The following is a 25,673-nucleotide window of genomic DNA, read 5'->3' on the forward strand; positions in this document are numbered from 1 at the left end:
CAGGACAGCCAGGGCTATATAGAGAAACCCTGTCTTGAACCCCCTCCCCCCGCAAAAAAAGTTTTGGTTTGTAGCCAAAGCCATCCTCAAACTTAAGTCTTTCTGTCTCAGCCTCCTTAATGCTGGGGTTACAGGTGCTACAGGTAACCATCCCCCAAAGTAATTGAAAAAAAAATTTTTTTTTTTGGTTTTTCGAGACAGGGTTTCTCTGTGTAGCCCTGGCTGTCCTGGAACTCACTCTGTAGACCAGGCTGGCCTCGAACTCAGAAATCCACCTGCCTCTGCCTCCCAAGTGCTGGGATTAAAGGCGTGCGCCACCACCGCCCGGCAATTTAAAAAATTATTAGGAGATGAGATGGGGGACAGTGAGCCATGTGTGTGGAGGTCAGAGGGCAAATCCCAGGAACTGGCTTTCTCCCTCTACCATGTGGATCTCTGGGATAGTGTGGGTCATTGGTCTTGATGGCATGTACTTTACTTGATGAACCATCTTGTAAGCCTGGAAGCACTATTTCTGTTTTTAAATTAATAAGTGTGTAGATTTGTGCATACTTGAATGCAGGTGCCAGCCAAATTGGGAAGATTGAGTAAGATTTAGAGCTAGTGTTATGTAATTCTAAGCCGCCTGATGTGGGCTGGCAACAAGACTTCAGACCTCTGCAAGAGCATTAAGTGCTAAGTGTGTTGGTGCACGCCTTTAATCTCAGCACTTGGGAGGCAGAGGCAGATGGATCTCCAAAGAGATGGAGTCCAAAGCCAACCTGGCCTACATAGCAAGTTCCAGGTTAGCCAACAATACGTAGAGACCTTGTCTCAACAAACAGACTTGAGAGAGAGAGAGAGAGAGAGAGAGAGAGAGAGAGAGAGAGAGAGAGAGAGAGAGAGAGAGAGAGAGAGAGAGGCAGCAAGTGACTTAACTGCTGAGCCATCTCTCCGGCCCCAGAAGCCATGTTGTAAGACTTGTCAGGTGAAGGAAAGGGAGCTGGAGCCCCAGAGACAAACCGGGGGTTGCAAATTTGATTAAATACAGGGACAAAGGAGAGAATAAAATCCAATGTTTTAATAGTCAGTGGTGGGAATGTAAAAGTAAGCCATTTTTAATCTGACGAATGCTTTTCTCTGGGAAGCATGAGGGGTCATTAGAGAAGGAGGCAGACACCACCACACTGCCACCACTGGTCTCTCTACAGTCCCTCACCTTTTGGGAGGCAGTCGTAGGTGTCTCAGGGGACATAATGTGCTCACACACCACATAAACTGTTCATTCAACACCATCTATCTGATAAGGAAGAACAGAAATTGGCCAGGTAAGGGAGGTGGGTGGTCTGTACTTATACAAGGGGACCAAGGAAAGGAAGTTGTATTCTGCACTCATCAAAGACTTGTGGCCCATATTTACTTCTTGCTCTCTGCTTCTGCAAGTTTTAAGGTGAAAAGGCAAAACAGCAACTGTTTTACACTGGACAGAGCCCTGCTTCTCTGCAGGATTTGAGATATTCTACTCAAGAAAAATCCAGGCGTTGTGACCTTAAGTCATTTTATTGAGACAGAAAACACTCTGGTCCAGACCTATGATTAGCACTGTGTTTCTAGGTGGAAGCCTGGTTTCTCAACTCAGAGGCAGGGTCTTCAGCCCCCACAGCCTGGTTTTCAGAGATGGTCCCACGGGGCAAGTCTGTGTACTTGCAGGCAGAACCTCGGGACAGATGGACTGGGTAACGTCGGCGGTTGGTGTCCATTTTGGAGATTACTGCTTGAGGTAAATCCACATGACAGCGGGCTGCTAATGCTACCAGGTAGATGAGGACATCACTAAGCTCCTCTTGAAGGGCTGCTCGCTCCTTTGGCGGCCATGCCTGAGGACCAGGCTCTGCATCAGACTTCCACTGACTAGAGAGAGAACAGGACAGACACATCAGCTGGCTAGGTTAGTGGGCCTGTCTATATAAAGTTTCACACGACCACAGCCCAGAAAATCCCTCCAAGGTCAATCTACGTGCCCAGGCCCTGAGTAGGGCCAGGCAGGAAAGGGACTTTAACAGATAACAGCCAGACCCCCATGACTCTCCTTAAGCCACCAAGTGACCAAGAGAACACTTGCTGAGACACTCCAAGGTCCAGCTCTACTTCTCAGCAGCCCTAGCAGCTGTCACTGCAAAGCAAACCCCAGACCTGAGTCACCGCAGGAATTCACTTTCCTCTTAACTCCTCTCTACCCAGTCCTCTCCCACCCGAAGCCACCATTACCTCTTCTGTTTGTGTTCACTCCTCCTCCTACTATGAGCACTGCCCCTCATCCTCCTGGATTTCCCCTTCTTGATACTTAGGTCTCAATTCAGAGGTCACCATCTCAGAAACTCTTACTTTCTCATCTTGTGTTATTCTCCCCTTCCACTCCCAAGACAGGCTCTTATGTAGCTCAGGTTTCAGAGTCTCCATGTGGCCAAGGAAGAACACCCAATCCCCCTGCCTCTGCCTCTCAAGGGCTGTGGTTACATCACACACCACCACATTTGACTTGATGTCCCCTTAACCCTTGTCACAGCTCCAGAGCACTTACAACTGTGTTACCAGTCTCCTTCCACCTGGAATGGAGGCTGTCTGGTCCAAGGCCCCATCTTTTAGTTCCAGGTGACCTAGCTCACAACTGAAGCTAATTCATCTGGCCCACCCTCGGATGCATCTTGTACGCCCTCTATCCTTCATCCCACAATGGCTGGCCAGATTTAGGTCCACACCAGCCTGCTCACTAGACTGCTCTAACCCATTTTTTCAGATGTCCAATCTGCCCTGCAGGCACAGAGATCTTTCTGCTACTCAGGTTAGATCAGACCTTCTGCCTGAACTCCAGCACTTTCTGGCTCCAATCTTATCAGCCTGTGTTTGCCTCCCCTCTGTCTTCCACAGTTGTATCTTCTTCATCATGCCTAGGATGGGCCAGATACTTGGCACACATACAAAATGCACCCTCTTTTTTAGAAAAGCTAATTTTGAATTGGATTCTCTCAGAATTTAACTTGCCCTTTCTCATCTCACTATTTTTTTAAGAGACAGATTTACTTATTCTGCAGACATATGTAAGCACCTGTTTGCACGTGTACTATGTATATGCAGGAGCCTCCACGGCCAGAATAGAGTGTCAGATCTCCTGAAACTGGAGCTATGGGAGGTTGTAACCTGGCACAGGGGTGCTGGGAACTGAATTCAGCTCTTCTGCAAGAGCAGTAAGTGCTCTTAAGCACTGAGACATCTCAGCAGCCCCACACCACCTTTGTAAAGGAAGTCTCCTGTCTGGCAGGAAGTAAGGCTACCTTTTAAAATTCCTTATTTCAGCTCTACACAGAGATAAGATGCTGGCAACAACTGTCCAACTCCCCCCTCCCCCCATACCTTCTTTTTTCCTTTGAAAAGGGTTTCTCTGTGTTCTCTGTACCCTGGCTGTCCTGAAACTCACGCTGTAGAGCAAGGCTGGCCTCAAACTTACATATCTACCTGCCTGCCTCCGGCATGCTGGGATTAAAGTCGTGCACCACCACAGCCCTGCTGACAACTGTTCCTTTTTAGTCCTCACTGTCTGTGCACTTTTACTCTCTTCTTGGAAACTAGTCCCAGCACCCTACAGGGCTCGGACTCAATCTGTCATTTCTGTATCCCCAGCAGCAGCACAGAATGCAGCACTAAGGAAAGGAAAACAACCCAGTTTTTGAGGCTCAAACACATTCCCCCAATCCCCAATGAGCCTCTTCCAGGAAGCCTTCCATCTACTCACAAGAGTTCTGCCAGCTCGCCCACTTCTCCCACCAAGGCTAGGAGCAGGTTCCGAGGCTGGTGGAACTGCTCCCAGTCCCGCTCAGCAGCAAACTCTGCATGGAGGCGTCGGCTGCAATAAAGTAAAGGGGTGGAGGTTCAAGTCTCAGGGTAAGAGGACAAGACGCTGGTACCCAGCATACATCAAGAAGGGCCATGGGACTAGGAATCCTACAGTCAAATGTCTTGGATGTCCTTAAGTTACTACCTTTTAACAAGACTTTCTTATCGTCAGGAAATGAACGTGCCCCTGTACAGATTCTAACCCCAAGCCAAATTTAGCAACAGCCTTTATTATTTCATTTTCCTACTGCCACTTTTCCCGGTACTCCACCTTAACGCCCCTATCTCCGCACACCTAGGTCTAGCTAAATCACAGGATGCCGTTTTTTTTTTTTTTTTTTTTTTTAAAGACACTGCCCACCAGGGCTTTCCTTGACATTCTGCAAGAAAAAAAAAACTTTCTATACTTCAGCTTCCCCTGTCCTACTACCCATCACTCCTGGGGTGCAGAGGTACTATCAGACTCTCTGTTATCTCTCCAAGGTTGTATTAAAGATTGGTACTTACATGCCCTGGGGCGTCACCCAATTTCCCCGGCCTCAGGTGTGCACTGTGCACATAAGGCTTAGCTAGGCTCTCCAGAGGTCCGCCAGGAGGGCCCGGATGGACTCGGGCATGTTGTTCTTGTGGACCACGTGGAGGGACCCTCCTCATTAAAACAAAAAGGTCAATTTCTCCACCCGAGGACGGACAAGTACTGCTTACATGTCCTCAAGCGTGGGCTCCGGGCTGAATCTGAACGGGCCGGCAGCAGCAGAGTCTTCTTGCCCCACATCACCGCGCTCACAGTCACCAGCCGCGGACATTCCGCCCACCAGTCCCAGCCGCGCGGGAGCAAACCCCGCGCCACGCTCGGAGCCGCCTCCTGGGTTCTGACCAATCACGGTTTCTCGGTGCGTTCCCGGGGCGGAGCCGGAGGATGACCCAATCATATACATGGATTTTTGCTACGGCCCGTCCCTTCTCCAGCCTGGACCAATGTGAAGGGAGTTTCAAGTGTGTTTTCTCCGTTTGTGCCCTCGACTTCTTCCGCCCAGGCGAAACTTCTTAAAGGGAAAGGTACAGATTCAATGTGGGAAAGATACTGAAGCAAAAAGCCTAATGCGACGTTGCTTGCTAATGGGCGCCAGATGGCGCCAAAGTGAAATGGCAGGCGCAGAGGAGGCGGGTCCACTGAGAGCAAAAACTCTACAAGTGAAGGATCCAGCGTGTGCTTGGTTACTTCACGTGGACAGTCTTCACACAATTTGAAAGAGGTTGATGAGAAAAAGTGCAGATTTCTAGAGAGGAGCACCCAGGCTTTGTAACCCATTTCAGCGTCCTACTCCAGTGGATTCCAGTGATCGGAAGCAATCCTACAGGGAGAGGAAGGCGTTCCTCCTCTTTACGTGCAGCATAGAATACATGACTCTGAAATTTGTGGCAGATAGATAGGTATGGCCTCTGCCCCCACGGGTCACTATCACAGCCTTACACAGTGCAGAAAAGGACACCAAACTCGTTTACATTGGCTAGTTTTTGAAGCCTTTTTAAAGACTTGTTTTTTTATTCTCTCTCCTTCATCCCCCGTATTTGCATGTATGTTTTTGGACCACTTGTGTGCCTGGTGCCAAAAGAAGATGTCGGATCCGCTGCAACTGAAGTTATAGACAGCTGTGAAATGCCAGTGGGAACTGGGACTAGAACCGTGGTCCTCTGCAAGAGCAACAAGGAGTCTTATCCTCGGAGCCATCTTTCCAGACCCGTAAGATTTTTCTTCTTCCTTAAGATCTACAAAGAAAGTTATGTGTATGCGTGTGTCCCCCATGTGTGCAATGGGTGTGTGCGCATGAGTACAGTTGTTGGCAAAGATCAGAGATGTCGAATCCCCTGGAGCTAGAGTTATCAGTGGTTCTGAATAACCAAACCCTGATCCCTCTGCAAGAGGAGCGAAGTTGTTGTGACAGGGTTTCACTGTATAGTCTTGGCTATCCTGAAACTCACTATGTAGACTAGGCTGGCTTCGAACTCACAGAGATCCATCTGCCTCTGCCTCCCTAGTGCTAGGATTAAAGGTATGTGCCACCACCACCAGGAAAGTAACAAAGGTTCTTAACTGCTGAGCTAACAGCACTGCACTCTCTTTCCCATTTTTTAAAGGTTCTAGAATTGAACCCAGAGACTTGACCGTGCTAGGCAAGTTCTGTACCCACGGAGCTACCCTAACTCTTCAGATTTTCCAATCTGAAAAAAAAATCACAGAGTGATTGACCATGACAGGAATGGAGTTACTCGAGAAGAGGGATTGTTTTGCTGACTCGGTTGGTTTGAGTTATTGAGGCAGGATATTACCTTGTAACTCTGGGACTCACTATGTAGCTCAGGGTACTGTCCAACTCATGCCAATCCCCCTGCATCACCTTCTAAGCACTGAAATTATAGGCATGAGGTATGGCTATACACATGAGGTTCATGTGTAGAGCCAGCTGTACAGGGGGCTGTTAATGTCCCTCAATTATAGTCACTCTTTCTGTTCTTCACTTTAGAAAAGGCTTGCATTTTTGTAGAAATGAAAGAAAAAGAAAGTGGAAGAAAGAGTCAGATTTTAGACACTAAGATCGGAGAGGAGACTGGATGTAGCTTAGTGGTAGAGGTTTGCATGCAGGGAGCCTTGGGTCAAACCCTAGCACCAAATTCATAAATAAAACCAAAAGGTGACGTGCTTTCCTGTTAGGTACAGATAGATGCCTCTGGCAAGCTAGTGCATAGATCTAAAGAGACAGAAACATGAAAGCCATCACAATTTTATTTGTAATAGTGAGGGCAGTTCAGAAGCCCTCAGAGGCGTGGATATGTTGAAGGCTGCTTACACAATGGGCATTGTTAGCAGTTCACACAGAGTGCAAGCAACAGAAACAATCCTGAACTGGTTTAAACAAGGCAAGGGATTCTGAAGCAAGAGTGGTCCGTGCTTGTAATCCTGTGACGCGCCGCCTCGCCGAAAAGGAGAACACGCCACACTTCAGGATTCTTCTGACACGCAGTTTACTTGTTACAGCTCTTTTAGATGGTGTTACAGCTCTCTTAGATGGTAGTGGCGAAGGACCCAGAGCCCCAGAACCCATGGGCTTATATAGAGTCCTGGGAGCACTTACTGCATGCTCATTGGCTCCTTAATGATGCCTAATTAGCATACTCGTTTCTCATTGGCTCTTAGAGTGCTCTTGGAGTGAGGCTTAATTAGCATAGTAATTTTTACTCTTTGCGCATGCGCATACTCGGCTTGGCTCTGACTGAAGCCAGAGCGCGGGAAGCCGGCGTGCCCTGCGCATGCGCGCTCCCATTCATGGCTCTGTCAGAGCCAAGAAGCAGGGAGCCGGCGCGCCTTACTCTGGCGCACTTTACCTCACGGCTCCCTCACGGGGCCGAGAGGCAGGGAACCAGTGCGCCTTAGTCAGGCGCACTTTACCTCACGGCTCCCTGACTGAGCCGTGCCATTGAGTGCGGCTCCCTCACGGAGCCGCGCCTTTGAATGCGGCTTCTTGACGGAGCCGCGCCATTGACAATTGGCGTATGCGGCTCCCACACGGAGCCGCGCCATTATCGAATGGCGTACGCGGCTCCCAACATAATCCCTATCACCTGGAGGCTGAGACAGGAAGATCAGAAGTGCAGGGTGAGCCTCAGCTGTATTGAGAAAATTTAAGGCCAGCCTGGGCTACTTGAGACCCTGTCTCAGCAACACAAAACAAAAAAAAAGGAGAACATTTTACTAAGTAAATGCAATTTGTTATAAGGGCACAAGAATGACTCCTGGGTAAAGATGAGCCCGGGGAATGGACTGGATCGTGGCAGCCAGATTCAGCAGTTCACATAGCTAACCATGGCAGCCTTTAGGAGGTAGGTAATATTATGGTCAACTCTGCTTTACAGAGAAGGAAACTGAGAAGTGAAGGTGCTTACACAATAAGTTAGTAGTGCCAGACTTCAAACTCCTGCAGTTTGGCTTTGAAGGCTGTGTTGTCAGTACCTATACATGCAGCCCCGAAGCCTGGTGGTGGAGGGCCTGCCTAGACCTTGGACTTGGACTTGATCCTCCACATGGCCTCACAACCAAAACTAAAAACCTGTGAAAAGATTGGTGCTGGGCGTGGTGGGCCCCACCTTTAGTCCCAGCATTTAAGAGGCAGAGATAGGTGAGTATTTTTTTAAAAGATGTATTTATTTTATGTATATGAGTACACTGTCACTGTCTCCAGACACAACAGAAAAGGGCATCAGATCTCATTACAGATGGTTGTGAGCCACCATGTGGTTGCTGGGAACTGAACTCAGGACCTCTGGAAGAGCAGATGGTACTCTTAACCACTGAGCCATCTCTCCAGTCCCAGGTGAGTATTTTTAAATTTGAGGCCAGCCTGGTCTAAATAATGAGTTCAGACTAGCTATGCAATAACTTATCTAAAAAAGAAAGGTGATTGGTTGGTTGGGTTAGCAGGTGTGATGACCGCAACAGATCCCCAGCCCTTAGCACAGCTGACTGCTTGGTGGAAACATCATTCAGACTGAAGAACTCATCAAGTAGACAGTCCCACCTGCCAAAACTGAAACCAAAGGCCTAATTTGATGGCAAAGTCCACAGTTCTGGGAATGTCTCTAAATGTACGAACCTTTTTCTTTGACTTCTGTAGTTCTGCTGCTAGCTAACTGTTCTTGTTAACTGAAGTGTGTCAGCCTAGGACATATTTTCTTGTGCTTAAAAGCTCACCCTGATGGGCAGTAGTGGCGCACGCCTTTAATCCCAGCACTTGGGAGGCAGAGGCAGGCGGATTCTGAGTTCGAGGCCAGCCTGGTCTACCGAGTGAGTTCCAGGACAGCCAGGGCTACACAGAGAAGCCCTGTCTCAAAAAAACCAAAACCAAAAAAAAAACAAAAACAAAAACAAAAAAAACAAGCCCATGATGTTTCCACTTTATTGAGTGAGTAGGCCGTGAGCCTTGGCAGTGTGGTCAAGACTTTATAAGCTGCAGAGTTGCACAGTGCCTTGCTTTAGCATTTATGTTCTGGAAGGTAGTAAAATCCTTTGTTAGTCAAGCCACTTTTAGCCAAACTTTCTATTTTTCTTTTTAAAAATATTTATTTAATGTATACAGGTGTTTTGTCTGTATGTATGCCTGGTCCTCAGCGAGGCCAGAAGAGGGTGTCTGATCACCTGGGACTCGAGAAATAGTGTGCTGCCATGTGGGTACTAAGGATCAAACCCAGGTACTCTGAAGGAGTCTCTGGAGTCACCTCTGTATCCTCCCCAGGAGACCCCGCCTGTGAGTATATGCTGCAGTGGGCATATGGAGGTCGGAGGACAGCTTTGTGGAGTTAGTTCTTGCCGCTGTGGGTCCCAGAAATTGAACTCGTGTCGATGGGCTTATATAGCAAGGGCCTTTCCACAGTGCCATCTTGTAAAGCATCTGGCAGAAACATCCATGGCCCCTGGTCCCCATCAGCATCCTCTGAAGAGTAGGCCATTCCTAAACAGAGGGGATGAGTGTGCATGTACATGTGGCCCCATTAGCTGGTCTCTTATTCCCAAGCCTTTCCCTCTGCTCCTCACATGCAGTCAGTTTTCTCCAGTCTTCTTAGCCATGCTATGGCAGCTTGGCCTGCCTACTTAGTCAGAGCCTCAACAGCAGTTCACACGTGTCAATAGCTCTTTAGAGACCTAGTCTCCCAAGAGATAGTGTCTTTGCAAACCAAGAGTGACTCTCTAGCACAAGCTAATAAATATTTTACAGGATGTATGGCTTGGGTCAGACGAGCATGTACATGCCTACATCTCTCTACTGCTCTCAAGAGCCTGGCCACCTTCCCTAACCCGAATGGACAAGGTAATGGCTGCTTGAGAGCAAAGTGGCAAAGGCTTATGGCTAGGCAGGTTATATGACAGCAGAGAGACCTGTCCTGGCCTGTGAGACAGAGGCAACAGTGTGCGATGGGACTCAAGGAGCCAAGTGCTTGAGTACCAACTGCCAGTGCTCTTGAGATCTTTGCTAATCTTAGCCTCAGTTTCCCAATATTATAGATAGTAGGAATCTGGCCCGGGTGGCCTCAAAGGACCCTTCATGTATGTGGTGGGTAAAGAGGGTATGGTGGTTTGAATATGCTTGGCCCAGGGAGTGGCACTATTAGGAGGTGTGGCCCTGTAGGAGTAGGTGTGGCCATCCCCTTATCCACATGCCCAGACCTAATCTGTCTGTCCCTCAGAGCTCTGCTTCAAAGCCTGTCACCCTGGCAAGCTAAACTGTCTGGAAAAAGGAAAGAATTTTGGCTGTAGGACTGTGAAAGGCAGCCTGGTTCCTGGTTGAGGACAGGCTGGAAACCCCAGTGACCCTGAGGGACAGAAGGCATTTTACCACGCTTCCAGACACCAGGCTCCTGACATGAGGCCACAGCCCTCCATAGATTTGTGGCCATCAGTCATGTAAGGGCAATGCTCCAAGTCCCTCCACAGATAGATGTCATGACCTGTGGTCACATAGGCTCAAGACAGATCTTCATTTTAATGAGGTACCTAAAGGCCTGAAGGGCTTAGCCAATTAAGCTTTCCTTCCCAGACACTCCTCCCTGCAAAAGGTATTTAACCTCAGGCCGGCCCTGAGAAACTGGGATACGGTTTTTCTCATCACTACTTTCCACCATGACAATAAATGCTTTAAAACCATGGACTGTCTCTTTTCATTGGGATCCACCATGGGGAGCCATGGAGAAGGCTTTTGCCTACAGAGACACCATCTAGTCTCCGTACTAGGTCTCTGAGCCTCCAGCCAAGCCAAGCTGCCTGCCTACCAAGCCAAGGACTCTCATCCCCGAGGGACTCAGCTGGAGCTCCCCATTTTCCCCTTCTGCCCCAGGCTAGATCCAGCTCATGAGTCCTCACTTCATTCTCAGCTCTTCCGAAGTTCCCAGTGGCGCCTGGGTGCCCAAGAGCCTGAGTACCAGCCTCCCTGCAGGCCCAGGCACCCCTGAGCCAGCTCCAGCTGATCCCCAAGATCTCAGACTGCGCTTCCCCCACCCCAGGGGTGTTCCAACAGCTTCTCCTAGCAGACACCTGCCGGGGGCCAGCATGGGGCTGTGTCCTGTCTTCCCAAGTGGCCTGAGCCCTGTGGTGGTGCGAATGCGGGACCCACTCAGCCCTACACTGGGCCAGAGGAATTGACCTGCAAACATGTGCACTCCTGCGTGTGACCTCCCTGTGCACTCCTGCAAATGCTCGCATGCGAATACACACACTCAAGTTTTAGAAACAAAGGAATTTGGGCGTTTGCCTTTCTAATTCTCACGATACTCTACACCTTTCACCGTAGCTTTGCATCTAGATGCCTAAACTGGAGTTTCTTGGAAACCAGAGTTTGCTCAAGGTCTGGCACACAGTGGGTCTAATAATCATGTGTTGGCGTATATCTCACTGTGTGTCCTCCATAATGCTCCTTTCACAGATGTGTATGACCAATTTTTTTTTTTTTAAATCAGAAACTCATTATGTAGCCCAGGTTAGCCTCAAACATAACTATTGTAGCTCCGGTTGTTTCCTCCCACTGTGGCTTCCTGAGGGCTGGGATTACAGATGAGTCCCATCATGCTCACCTTGGCTACACCTAAGTTACAACTATGAGGCTGAGGCCTAAAGAGGCCGGAAGACTGGGTCAGGCTGAGGCGTGCTGCATGTAATGCTACCCAGAGAATGCAGGAGGCAAGGAGGCAGTGAACCTGTCTCCAGGCTGCCTCTCGATCGCACAGCCTTCACTTCTGTTCTGCCGGTCATTCTCCTGTAAGCATCATCTTCTCTCTGCTCTTACTGTATCTCTCTCTCTTCCTCCTCCAGCACCTGTTAGTTTGTGGGTTTGTTTTTTTGTATCTGTTTTTGTTTCCCAAGACAGGGTTTCTCTGTATGAACCCTGTCTGTCCTGAAACTCTACACCAGGCTAGCCTAGAACCCAGAGATCTGTTTGCCTCTGCCTCCCTGAATTCTGGGACTAAAGGCGTGTGCTGCTGCCGCTGCCGCTGCCGCTGCCGCTGCCGCTGCCGCTGCCGCTGCCGCTGCCGCTGCCGCTGCCGCTGCCTCCACCACTACCACCACCACCACCACCACCATTACCACCAGGACAACCTGCTTGTTAAAAAAAAAAAAAAAAAAAAGTATTCTGTTTGCATGTCTATGTACCACACATGTGCCTGGTGCCCATATGTGTTACATGGGACAACCAAAGAAAGAGACACTGGAGTATGGGTTTAGGCTTCTCAGCAGGAGGAGAATCAATTCTGAACACTAGAAGCTTCACAGAGGCACTTTTTACTGATTGGTATGCAAAAGACAGCTTAGCAAGTCAATTTCTGCATACCAAAGTGTCTTATCAGATCTACAGGTTGTCTTAAGGAACCACTACCTAAGCAAACAGTCTTTATAAGAATCCCAGATTTCCCAGGAATGTCTTATGACTCAGGTTATGCTGAAGTTCTGAAGTTCCCATGAAAGAACAACCACATACATTTCAGAAAACAATCACTGATATTTACAAGAGATCACATCAAGGGTAGGTAGCCATCATTCCAGAGTAAACCCCAGTTGCAATGGTCTTTCAAAAATTCTGCTGGATTCACAGAGGCCAGAAACGGGCATCAGGTCCCCCGGAACTGGAGTTACAGACAGCTGTGAGCTGCCATGTGGGTGCTGGGAACTGAACTCTGAACAGTCAGTGATCTTACTCCCTGGGCTACTCTTTTCCGTTTCCAGGTGACACTGTTCCTTCCCTCTGTCACCTGCTGCCATCGCGTGTGTGTCCAGCCTGTCTCTCTGCCTAGGCTAAGTAGAGGAACCATGCAGAGGGAACCTTCAGCCACTTAGCTTTCCTTTTCTGCTGTCAAATGCAGTCTGGAAAAGGAACCAATAAGAGCTTTTGTGTGTGTGTGTGGGGGGGGTGAGACAGGGTTTCTCTGTGTAGCCCTGGCTGTCCTGGTACTCACTCTGTAGACCAGGCTGGTCTCGAACTCAGAATCTGCCTGCCTCTGCCTCACCAAGTGCTGGAGTGCTGGGATTAAAGGCGTGCGCCACCACCGCCCGGCCCAATAAGAGCTTTTAAGGGCTGGAGAGATGGCTCAGTAGTTAAGAGCACTTGTTGCTTGTTCAGAGCAACTGTGCTTGGTTTCCAGGACCCACATGATGGCTCACAACTGCTCCAAGGGGTCTGACATCCTCTTCTGACATAGCATCGGCCCCAGGCACACATGTGGTACACATATATACATACATGTAGGCAAAATACTCATATACATAAAACAAAATAAATCAGGAGAGAGAGAGGGAGACAGAGACAGAGAGAGACCCTTTAAGTGGATAAACAGGTCCAAGGCTTGAATTTCTTCTTCAAATACTTGTTTTGTGGATAAGTGGTCCTGGCTTCCACTGCTAGGAGATGGTCAGACTTAAGTACTAGAAAAATGGAAAAGGGTGTTGGGTCCTCACGCTCCCTCCCTCCCTCCTTTCTTCTTTCCTTCCTTTCTTTCCTCCCTCCCTCTCTCCCTTCTCTCTCTCTCTCTCTCTCCCTTCCTTCTTCCCTCTTCCCCTCCCTTCCTCTCTTCCTCCCTCAGTTCTGAACCCTACTCAGGCACTGATCAGTCCGAGCATGTGCGTGTGACCATCCCTGCCCTCTTGAAGCTTACATACTAGGCAGCAATTCTGTTTTATTTTAAGTGTTTATGTTTACTATTGACATGTGAGTGCGTGAGTGTGAGTGTATGCAGTCACACATACACACAAGTGCAGTCAGAGGACAGCTCTAGGGAGTCTGTCCTCTCTTCCTACCATGGGTTATGGAGTTTGAACTGAGGTTACCAGATTAAGTGCTTTTATTGCTGGGTCATCTCACCAGAATAAATGTTTACTTAAGAAAAAAAGTGAAAAAACAGAAGTGGGGATTAAACCTAGGCCTTCATGCATGGGAGGCTCCGGGGTTCTACCCGCCGAGCTCTAACTCAGGCGCTCCAGAAAATAATTTTAAAGTAAATGAATACATTTAGAGATAATTGTAGATTAACAGCAATAAAGCAACTGCATGGGATGAGTGGCCAAATGGCTGGGCGCTGGAGGGCGGCTGAGTGGCAGGAGAGCTTGCCTCCTGTGCTCGGCACTGTGAGCTCTACCCACAGGCCTTCTGCAGCTGGTGGCTAACTCAGAAAGGTCCTTCATGAGGTTTTGCTTTTAATAGATTTTTTATTTAAATTATTTTTAATATTTTTGGAGTGGTGATACTGGAGGTGGAATTTCGGACCAGGCCTCACACATGACTATTAAGTGTTCTACTCCTGAGCTGCATTTTTGGGCCTGTTGGAGGGGTTTGAGCTAGAACTGGACTGAAAATGTTCCAGCCAGTTAAGAGTCTACAGTGAGGTTTTGTCTAATGCCCATGGAAAAGCAAACGGGTTTAAGGCGCTGAGAGCCATCCGACGAAGCTGGAGACCTGCAACTGGGTCCACACAGCAGCATTTGGTGAAGAGTCATGAGGAGGGCAGATGATGAACTTTTGTTGTTACTAAATGGCATCTTCAACTGTGCCATCGATGGTTGAATACCATATATAGCGTGATTACATTACCTTGGGTTTTTTTGGTTGGGATTTTTTTCCATTTTTGTTTTTGTCTGTTAATTTTCTCTATGGTTATTACTGATTCTTTAAGAATTGTTCACCCTTCTTCCCATACAGCCTCCACACAATTTTTTTTTGTTTTTGTTTTTTTCGAGACAGGGTTTCTCTGTGCAGCCCTGGCTGTCCTGGAACTCACTCTGTAGACCAGGCTAGCCTCGAACTCTCGAACTCAGAGATCTGCCTGCCTCTGCCTCCCAAGTGCTGGGATTAAAGGCGTGCGCCACCACCGCCCAGCTGCCTCCACACAATTTAATGTGCTAAGACTCAGTTCTACTGTCTTCTTGCCTGGGGGATTTTGGTTCTAGCTGGCTGGGTTGTTTCCTCTGTAACTGCAGGCTTCTCTTCTCTCCAGTTAGGTCCAGATTGAGTTTCCCTTTCACCTTGCTCTCAGGGAACACAGCTCCCAACAGTATTGCTTGTCTGCTTTTTTGTGGTGCTGGGGATTAAACATAAGCCCCAACACACACTAGATAAACACTTCACCACTGAAACATGTTCTTAGCCCTTCCAGCAGTTGCCTGAGAAAGACTGCATGAGAGGAAGCCTACAGGTGACTTTGAACCCTTAATATTCCTTTTTTTTTTTTTTTGGACAATTAGCATGTTTCAAAATATCTTCGTTTTGAGAAAGGATCTCATCGGGCGGTGGTGGCGCAGGCCTTTATTCCCAGCACTTGGGAGGCAGAGGCAGGCGGATTTCTGAGTTTGAGGCCAGCCTGGTCTACAGAGTGAGTTCCAGGACAGCCAGAGCTACACAGAGAAACCCTGTCTTGAAAAACCAAAACCTAAACCAAAAAAAAAAAAAAAAAAAAAAAAAAAAGAGAGAGAGAGAGAGAGAGAGAAAGGATCTCACTGTATACCTCTGACTACCCTTGAACTTGAGATCTTTACCTTAGGAATTTAAAACTTCATAAAAGTTAGTATTTCTTAGAAGTCCCTAAACTAGAGCATGACACAGTGGCTCAAGCCTATAATTTTGGTCCTTAAGAAGAGGAAGCAGGAGGATTGCCACAAGTTCAAGGCTGCCCTAGGGTTCATAGTCAGTTCCAGGACAGTTCTGGCTATAAAATCTGACCCCTGCCTCAAAGCAGACAGTACTAACAAAATTTAGTATGCTAGAAATTCAAGAGGTATGTGATTTTCAACTTATTTTCTGTTTTTGTTTTGTTTTTGTTTTTAAAGACAGGGTCTTTAAACTCTTGCCTGAAACTCCCTACATACATAAGAGTGACTGAAGTGGAAACTTCTGGTTTCTGTGGAAAGTCAGTTATGTCAAATGATGGTATGCTGGGGCACACAGGTGAAAGCATGTTCTGGTAAAGGATGTGTGATGTTTAGAAGGCACATAGATACGACCCCACAGACAGTGGGAGCTGGAGCACTGATTTGCCATGCTCCACCTTGCTAGTCTTTACCGACTACACGCCTGTATTGGTTCGCCTTACATTGCTTTGCTGAGGTTTGCTTGTGGTGACTTCATAGAGAGAAACTCATCAAAGAATTTCTCATGAGATTCCTGCGGCTTATTGCAGCTGCCACAGACTTGAGCTGACTGGGTTGAACTACCCTTGCTGATTTGTGTGTGGTGTTTGGACTCCAAATTCTGATTCGTGTTTGCTGTTGGCTACTGGACCGGACTGAAAACAATGAAGATTGGAATTGCTCCAAAGAACTATTTCTAAACAGCTCCACTCCCGCCATGACCTAATAACGTTTATTTTCCACTACTTCTGTTGGGTGGTGGGCTAGAAGGCTATAGGAAATATAAGCCTACAGGTGACTTTTAACCCTTGATATTCCTTTTTTTTTTTGAGACAAGGTTTCTCTGTGTAGCCCTGCCTGTCCTGGAACTCACTCTGTAGACCAGGCTGGCCTCGAACTCAGAAATCTGCCTGCCTCTGCCTCCCAAGTCCTGGGATTAAAGGCGTGCGCCACCACTGCCCAGCAAACCCTTGATATTCCTGTCTCTACCTCTCAAGTGCCAGGATTATAGGCATGTACCACTGGGCTTAGCTACTTTTAATTTAAGAAAAACAAAAACGGGGGCTGGTGAGATGGCTCAGCGGTTAAGAGCACTGACTGCTCTTCTAGAGGTCATGAGTTCAAATCCCAGCAACCACATGGTGGCTCACAACCATCTACAATGAGATCTGATGCCCTCATATGGGTGTCTAAAGACAGCTACAGTGTACTTACATATAATAAATAAATAAATTAAAAAAAAAAAAAAAAGAAAAACAAAAACAAGAAACCTTTTTAAAAATTTTTTTAACGTGTTTGCATGATTTGTTTTCATGTATATATATGCACTACATATATGCCTGGTGCCCTTGGTTCCAAAGAGTGTATCAGATCCCCTGGATCTGGAGCTAGAGATGGTTGTGAGCCACCATGTGGGTGCTGAGGATGGTACCTGGGTCCTCTGAAGAGCAGCCAGTGTTCTTAGCTATTGAGCAGTCTTCAGACACTTTGCTCAGCTTTCTAAGTTTGAGAACACTTGCATTATTCTGATACATTCCATTTCTTTTCTTTTTTTTTTTTTTTTTTTTTTTTGGCCGTCCTAGAGCTCACTCTGTAGACCAGGCTGCTACGTTTATGTCCTCCACCCGTCTTGTTACTGGAGCTCCCCTGGGCTGCTGGTCCTCCTGCCTCACCTAATTTTCATATATTTTCCTTGTCTATTACACATTTTGTCTTCTGATAGCCTCTCCCAACTTTATCATCTCTTGCTGCATTGCATGTTTAGCTTTCTAGATCCTACGTATTTTTTGTTTTGTTTTGTTTTAAGATTTTTTTATTTTATTTATTCATTTAATTTATGAGTACACTTTTGATGTCTTCAGACACACCAGAAGAGGGCATCAGATCCCATTACAGATGGTTGTGAGCCACCATGTGGTTGCTGGGAATTGAACTCAGAACCTCTAGAAGAGCAGTCAGTGCTCTTAACCGCTGAGCCATCTCTCCAGCCCCTTGTTTTTTTACTAACCATCTTTTTGTAGATATCTCCTCTTTCCCACACTTACCCCTGAATTGTCTCTTTCCCTTGAGTTTTTTTTTTCCAACTTGGAAGCTTGCCTCAAATGTCTGGTTATCCTTTTTTTTTGTTTTGTTTTTGTTTTGTTTTGTTTTTTGTGTTTTGAGACAGGGTTTCTCTGTATAGCCCTGGCTGGCCTGGAACTCACTCTGTAGACCAGGCTGGCCTCGAACTCAGAAATCTGCCTGTCTCTGTCTCCCAAGTGCTGGGATTAAAGGCGTGCGCCACCACTGCCCAGCATGTCTGGTGATTCTTGATTGCTCATATTTAAAAATAAGAATGAGGGGGCTGGAGAGATGGCTCAGCGGTTAAGAGCACTGACTGCTCTTCCAGAGGTCCTGAGTTCAAATCCCAGCAACCACATGGTGGCTCACAACCATCCGTAATGAGATTGGATACCCTCTTCTGGTGTGTCTGAAGACAGCTACAGTATATTCATAAATAAAATAAATAAATAAATCTTTAAAAAAAAATAAAAATAAGAATGAGCCTGGTGGTAGTTTATTCCCAGCACTTGGGAGGCATAGGAAAGCAAATCTCTGAGATTCAGGCCAGCCTGATCTACAGATCGAGTTCCAGGACAGCCAGGAGTTACACAGAGAAACCTTGTGTGGAAAAAAACAAACAAAACATGGTGGGGGGTGGATGGGGAAAGAGGATAACATCTGAAATGTAAATAAATAAAATATCCAATAAAAAATTCAGTTCTCTATTAAAAACAAACAAACAAAAGAATAAGAATAAGGGGTTTCCTTGGGTGTAGTGGTGCGCACCTTAAATCCTAGCATTTGGATTAAAGTAGAAGCAAGTGGATCTCTGTAAATTCAAGGTCAGCCTAGTCTACATAAGTCACTTCCAGGACAGCCTGAGCGACACCATAAGAACCTCTTTCAAAAAAGGAAAAAATAGACTGGGGGGTAGGGGTGGGCAGGGGGGGGGGGATGACCAGGATGTAAAGTGAATAAATGAAAACAAAACGAAAGCAATGGCCTCGTGAGGGACCAGAGCCACGGCTCAGTGGTTAAGAGCATCAGCTCTTGCATCAGCTCTTGCAGGGGACCCAGGTTCCATCCCCAGCATCCACGAAGCAGCTCACAACCATTTGTAACTCCAGTTCCAGGTCATTCAAAGCTCTCTTCTGGCCTAGGTAGGAGGCACATTGCAGGTGTGCTTGATACACACATACATGCAGGCAAAACACTCATACACATAAAAATAACGGAAAAACTGAACGGAAAAAAAAAAAAAAACCAATGAGGTGGGTGTGGTGGCGCATATGGCACATGGGAGGCAGACGCTGGCGAATCTCTGAGCTCTAGGTCAGCCTGGTCTACTTAGCAAGTTACAGGCTAGACAGGGCCACATAGCAAGACCTTGTCTAAAACAATGCCAAAAGACATGGGGGAGCTCGGAGTGTGGCTCAGTGATGGTGTTTGCCTGGCATCTAGTCTGCAGAAGGGAAGCAACACTGCAAAATATTAAGAACAAAGTTCCATTCTCAATGGAGAAAGGAAGACATCAAAACTTCTGAGCCAGCACTCCGGAGGCCAAAGCTGGATGATCTTGACAAACCTGCGTTACACCACAAGATGCTGTCAGAAGTGTGGGGGCTGGGGGTGTGACATTTAAAATCTTAATGTATTGAATCAAACTTCAAGTGGGAGACTTCAGGATGGTGGTTTTCCTTATGAAGAGCTCCATGCTTGGGGAACATCTGTTTTCCCCGACATGGTCATTTTCTCTAGATTATTCCATCTGTGTCATGCTACTGATAGCTGCTTCTTGGCCAAGGTTTTTTCTTGTGGTAGAGATTAAACTAGGACTTTGCCCAAGCTACACCATTGTAATACTGAACGATGCCTCAAGTCCCTGGCCAGTGTTTCTAAAACTTTTTTCTCCTTTATCACCACCCTATGCCCAATGTCCAAAGTACAAGGTACTCCCAACGTCCAAAATACTAGTACTGAACCAAAGTTCTTTTGCATGCTAGGCGCTCTCCAGCAAATCCTAGGTCATTTTTCGTTTGTAGGGGGGTGTTGAGTGTCTCACATAGATGTAGCCCAGGCCAGCCTTGAACAATATAACCAAAGATGATCTTGAATTTCTAATCTTTTGCTTCTACCTCCCAAGTGCCAGTGGCACCACCCCAGCCTTATTTGGTGCTAAGAAACCCACCCACTGAACCCACTGTCAGGTATGCTGAGCCACATTCCAGCCCCTGGCTGATTTTTTAATGGCTGAGAGGAGCTTTCAATCAGGCTTGTCTACTGCTGCGCCTGGAGTGTCTGTTTTTTTCCCCCTAGACATAAAAGGCAGTCAGTCTCCTACCTCAAAGTGTGTGTGTGTGTGTGTGTATGTGTGAAGGGGTGTTGCAAGTGTTAAGGACATAATTGCTCTGTGTATTATAAACTTTTAGCCAGCGTCTCTTCTCACACCAGCTCCTTGCCTTCACCTCGCTGAATCCTTCCAGAGCTGTTAGTATCCCTACCTTCAGACTGCCTCCTCTATTCTGCTAAGCCATCTTTTAATATTTTCTCCCCCATTTTCTGTCTACCTTAAAGTCCCCAGAGTTTATATCCATTCCAAGTCCTCTTTTGTCATCTCAGGGGACAGTGCAAACCCAAACCCCTTGGCTCAGGGGCAAAGACATCTACTTTCTATTTTGCACGTTCTAGATGTAATGTCAAGGGATAAAGAGAGTCAAGAGTTCCAGCTGGTCTTGGCAGCATACTGGAGGTAGAAGCAAAATCAAGGCACCCGAGAACGTGTCTGAAACAAGACAAAGCGGTCCACAGAGCCAAACATGAGCCACACAGTTTTCCAACAAAGTCCCTTTTATTTAGTTAGCTGTAAGAAATTTTCTTTATTAATTAAATCTCAGGGAATTTTCAGTGTAGGATTTAGTATCTCAATGGCCACCAAGACCTGGCTCTGAGGTTTGTTCAGCCTCCCCCTGTCCTTATTGGGAGTTAGAGGGAGAGGCATCATTATCAGAGACCAAGGCAGGTGGTTACGGTCTTCCTTTCCTGGTTGGACAAGTTGCTCAACTCTTGTCCAGAACAGGAAAAGAGGCAGTTTCTCAGAAAAAAATTAATAACAAATTTGACAATAAATCAGAGTTCTCCTAACAATTTAGATTTATCAATATATTGGTCCAAATAATTTCTTTTCATGTTGCAGGTTTACTTTTTTCATATGTAATCTTAATAATCCTTACTCCCTGTGCAGAAATGAATCAACTCAGTGCAAAAAAAAAAATCCCTAAAACTGGAATAGCCTCATCTTGCTTTGGGAAAGGGTTTTTGCTCCTCATGCTCTCAACAGATGAACACCCATCCCCCGCGGTGTTACTTCTGAACCTGGATGTACATACAGGAAGCTTTTGATGGAACTAGCAAAAGTACCTGGAGGCACTATGCTGGCAGCCTTTGGAAAGGTCTTAAAATCAACCCTGGCCAACAGTCAGTTAGCGTGTAGAATGGCTCCGAGTTCCCAACAACTGCTATTCCATTTCAAGAACTAGGCTCAGAGGCTGCATTGGAACTATCAGGAGCAGCAGCAGCAGAGGCTCCCCGAGGTAGAACTTCAATAACGCGAGGCTTGTCAATGATCCGGGCTGTCCGGTTTCCCTTCTCCACGATGCCAACGATCCAAGCTTGGTGACCCTCTCCGTACTTGGAAGATTTGATTTCTGCACAAAAGCGGGCTGCCTGTTCTCTTGGCAGACAAATCAGTAATCCCCCGGAGGTTTCAGCTGATGTTCCTTGAAGGAGACCATAGCGCCCACTGGCTTTGCTGATCGAAGCCATCTTGGCAATGATTGGCAGATTATGAATGACAAAGGACACTTCATTTTTTTGCTGTTTTGCGAGGTTCTGGGAGTGTCCTAATATGCCAAAGCCTGTGATATCCGTGGCTGCGTGAGCATTAAAAGTGTGCATCAAGCCAGCAGCAGTCCTGTTGAGAGTGGCCATATTGAACATAGCTTCCTGATAGGCTAACTCTACTTCCTCTCTGGAAACCACCATCTTGATTTTATTCCATTTCTCAGGATTATCCAGCCATTGGTGGGCATTGACAGCAACCTGGGTTCCTAAAGGTTTGGTTAATACCAGTACATCTCCTACCACAGCACTATCAGGCATTATGAATTCATTTTGCTGACACACCACAGTGGCAACTCCACCGATGATGATCCAAGGGTTGACCACTGTCTGTCCACCAGTCACTGCAGTTCCTCCCTCCTCCGCGGCGTCACGAAAGCCTTTGATCATGAGCGGTGTTACCTTCTCTCGTTCCTTTTCACTCATGCTCTGGCTCACACTGAGTAACATCAACATGTTGTCACACTCAGTAATGCCCATGGCGTAGAGGTCGCTAAGCACATTGGCACAAGCTATGCGCCCCATCATGTAGGGATCTTCCACCAAGGGGTAAAAGAAGTCGGTGGTCTGCACCAGCGACAGGCCTCCGTGCCTCAGGGGGATGACGCAGGAGTCCATCCCAATGCTCAGCGAGGGGAAGGCTGAGCCGGGACTGGGCCTGGTGGACAGACCCCCTTCCTGCACCGTCTCTTCCTGGCCCCCGACCAGACCCGAGGTAAGCTGGGGCTGCAGCGCGGGCCGCGTCAGTCCCTCCAGGAGTTTGAGCAGGGTCTCCTGGGGGACCTTGCAGCCTCAGCCCTTCATGCCGGAGAAGCTCGTCAGCCGCCAGCTCGGGCTGAAGCCCAGTGTCTGGGGCTCGAACGGCCGGTAGTTGGAGAAACTCCGGCCAGCAGACCAGCCCGCCGGGCCCAAGGAACCTTCTGCGGCCACTAGCGCCGCCATGGCTTCTCCGCTGGCGCCTGCCGCCGCTTCCGCCATTGCGCCGCCCGCCCGGGAGGCTCTGCGGACCAGAAGGCCCTGGTACCTGTAGATGAGTCTACTTGCCAGAGCGGGCAAAGGTTACGCCAGGAGATGATCAACCACGCAAGTCCGACGGAAGGACTCCAGCCACGCTGCCTGTCCGAGCGCCGCGCGGCCTGTATTTATATACAGCGTGATTGACAACCGCTCCATCCAATGACGATTCCGGTACTGAGAGGCGGGCTTCCTCTACTCAAAAAGGTGTATTACAAATTAACCGTCTGCTTGCACAACCGGTCCCCGCGAGGTGCTCACGTGAATCCCTTGTAACTGGCCTGGAACGCAGTTCTCTGTGTAGATCAGGATGAACTCGAACTCGCGTCCATCTGTCTGTCTCAACTTCCCAAGTGCTGGTATTACAGGTGGGAGCCACGTTACCTGTGTGTGTCGTGTCCCCCCTTCTCCCCCCCACTCCCCCTAAACCTGGTCTTGGAGTTGGCTGGGGGAAGTCTGCTGTTTCGGAATCACTTTACCAAAGAATATGTTACTTGTAGAAGGAAGCTCTGGCACTGGGCTAACCCTTTAAAGGTCAGAACAGTCCTGGGGTCATTTGACAGCTCACAAAGCCAATCTAGGGTAAGAAAATACTTTAAGGGGAGGTTTAGGGGAAGAAAAGGGACATCACGAAGTAAATACTATCATTACGTAAGCAAATTGCAGAATCGATGTTGTGAAATTTCACATGGACTTAAAAATTCTGCACAGATTTGGGTACTGTTTTGGCCGTTAACTACCAGTGTTGAGTTGCTGTCTCCCATGCAAGTTAATTTATTAGTGCAATAGAATAGTTTACCTGGTTACTCTGTGCTAAGATGTCTCTATTTCTTGAAGTTAATATATATGATAATTCAGATCCAGGCAGGGAGGTTTGCCAATGTCTATTAAAATTATAAATGCTAAACCCAGAGTAGTGGCTTCATACCTGTAATTCTACCATTTGGGAGACTGAGAGAATCACTGTGAATTCCAGACCAGCCTGGACTACATAGTGAGTTCCGGGCCAGCCTGGACTATTGCTTGAAATCCTAAACCAGATAAATGAATAGATCTTGCCACTGTGTGATCCCAGCACTTGGAAAACTGAGATAAGAAGACAATGATGTCCATGCTAACCTGGGCTACACAGTGAGATATTGTCTCAAAAAGCCTAAAATAGGTTCTGGAGAGATGGGTCAGTGTTTAAGAGCACCTGCTATTCTTACAGAGAACTTGGGTTCAGTACCTGGCACCTACATGGTGGCTAACATCCGTAATTCCAGTTTCCAGGGGATCTGATATCTACTCTGGCTTCTGAGAGCACTGGGAACACACAGTGCACAGTCAAACATACAGTCAAAACACTCCTACACATACAAAATAAAAATAAATAAATCTTCTTCTTGTTGTTGTCTTTGATCGTGTGTATGGCAGTCCAGGGATGACTGCGTGTGGTCTGGCTGTCTCTTTTCACCTTTACATGGATTTGTGGCACCTAACTGAAGTTGTCCAGATTTTCACAGCAGCTGGGCGGTGTGGCACGTACCTTTAGCCCCAGCACTTGGGAGACAAAGGCAGGAGGATCTCTGCAGCTAGTTGCAGGACAGCCAGGGCTACACAGAGAAACCTTATCTCAGAAAACAAACCAAACCAAAGATTTTTCACAGTAAATGCTTTTACTCACTAGCCCCAGATTATAACTTTTAAAATAAGAGTTATAGCTTTAGTTGCAACATCCTAAGTCATTTTTTTATGTATTAGCTATTCTAATTTTCATTAAAATGTTATGAGTTAGACTTCTATTTTCACTGTATAAGAATAAGTGGTGGAGGGGACTGAAGAGATGGCTGGGTTGTTAAAAGAGCATTTGCTGCTTTTTCAGAAGACAAGAATATGCTTGTCATCTCTCACTTGGTGGCTCACACATGCCTATAACTCCAGCTCCAGGGTATCTAAGACCCTCCTCCTCATACACATGTGTCGTAGAGACAGGGTTTCTCTGTGTAGCCCTGGCTGCCCTGGAACTCAATCTGTAGACCAGGATGGCCTTGAACTCACAGAGATCTGCCTGTCTCTGCCTCCCAGGTACTGGGATTAAAGGGGTGGGCCAGCACTACCTGGCTTACAATAAATCATTTATTTAAAAGGAAGAGTATGAGGTACAGATGATCCTATTTAAGGTCCCCACCAAATCAGACTGGGACAGAATCAGAATCCAGCAGTCTGTTTCAGAGACCACTCATTGAGTCTCCGTAAAATACTTCAGAAGGACAGAAGGACATATTGACAACATTTAGAATGTTAGAACAAGATTTTTATTTTATTTATTTATTTATTTATTTATTTATTTATTTATTTATTTTTGAGACATGGTCACAAGATGATCTTGAACTCACAGAAATCCATCTACTTCTGCCTCCTGGGTTCTGGGATCAAAGGTGTACACCACTACACCCGACTCTCAACTCTTAAAGAAATATACTGATTGCATTTTATTTTGTGTGTGAGTATTTTCCCACATGTATGTAGGTGGAAGTAGAGTTACAGATGCCATATGGGTAATGGATCTGAACCTGGGTCCTTTGGAAGAGCACACAGCATTCTTAAGTCTCTGAGCCATCTTTCCATTCCCTTGACTTTTTAAAAAGAGGAAAATAGAAAACAAAAGAGGAAAAAAGAAATCTCAAGGGTAAAGCTGCTAGCCACCAAACCTAAGGACCAGGGTTTGACCCCAGGGACTCAAGCATCAGAAGAAGAGAAGTGATTCCCACAGGGCCCCATATATGCATGCACACGTACACTGCAGCTACAAACACATGCAGATACACTCACACCCACATATAAGCACACACACACATCCACATTCTAAATAACATGTAATTTAGAAAAGGTAAAGTATATATTTTAGAATTTATAAAAGCAAAACATGCAGCAATAAACACAATAGCTGTGGAAGCCTAAGACCTTTGTTTTTTTTGTTTGTTTGTTTGTTTTCTTAAGACATTAATTACATATAACAATTTATTTCAAATGACAGTTCTTGAATATATCATATTTAGCCCCATAGGTCTTTCCATCCCTCTCCACTCTGCTAACCTCCCTCTTTTCCAGGCTAGCCCTCCTCCATCCTCCTGCCTTGGTCTTTAGGGGATGTCGGCCAGGCTACCAATGAGCTGCACAATCTCCCACCCCACCCCCACCCCCTGACCTTTGA

At 47.0% G+C, this 25,673-nt stretch overlaps 2 protein-coding genes across 2 annotated transcripts; both read right to left on the reverse strand.

Annotated features, from left to right (window-relative positions):
* Window positions 1–1,040: 1,040 nt before the first annotated feature.
* Dctpp1 (dCTP pyrophosphatase 1) lies at window positions 1,041–4,723 on the reverse strand. The gene is made up of 3 exons (XM_028775168.1): window positions 4,576–4,723; window positions 3,770–3,880; window positions 1,041–1,890 (listed from the first exon to the last, which is right to left on the reverse strand). Exons 1-3 carry the CDS (start codon window positions 4,674–4,676, stop codon window positions 1,590–1,592), a joined length of 513 nt encoding a protein of 170 aa, XP_028631001.1. The 5' UTR covers window positions 4,677–4,723; the 3' UTR covers window positions 1,041–1,589.
* Window positions 4,724–20,395: 15,672 nt separating this feature from the next.
* Sephs2 (selenophosphate synthetase 2) lies at window positions 20,396–22,559 on the reverse strand. The gene has a single exon (XM_028775160.1). It carries the CDS (start codon window positions 22,439–22,441, stop codon window positions 21,092–21,094), a length of 1,350 nt encoding a protein of 449 aa, XP_028630993.1. The 5' UTR covers window positions 22,442–22,559; the 3' UTR covers window positions 20,396–21,091.
* Window positions 22,560–25,673: the final 3,114 nt, after the last annotated feature.

Source organism: Grammomys surdaster, unplaced genomic scaffold (genome assembly GCF_004785775.1).
Source record: "Grammomys surdaster isolate TR1022 unplaced genomic scaffold, NIH_TR_1.0 253, whole genome shotgun sequence".
Taxonomy (NCBI): domain Eukaryota; kingdom Metazoa; phylum Chordata; class Mammalia; order Rodentia; family Muridae; genus Grammomys; species Grammomys surdaster.

Excerpts from the sequence above, each read along its gene's own strand:
- Dctpp1 (XM_028775168.1), bottom strand. The coding sequence starts at position 4,676 with ATGTCCGCGGCTGGTGACTGTGAGCGCGGTGATGTGGGGCAAGAAGAC. Across the intron at positions 3,881-4,575 it reads GAGCCCACGCTTGAGGACAT|CCGACGCCTCCATGCAGAGT; the intron begins GTAAGCAGTACT and ends ACTTTATTGCAG. Across the intron at positions 1,891-3,769 it reads GGCGAGCTGGCAGAACTCTT|TCAGTGGAAGTCTGATGCAG; the intron begins GTGAGTAGATGG and ends TTCTCTCTCTAG.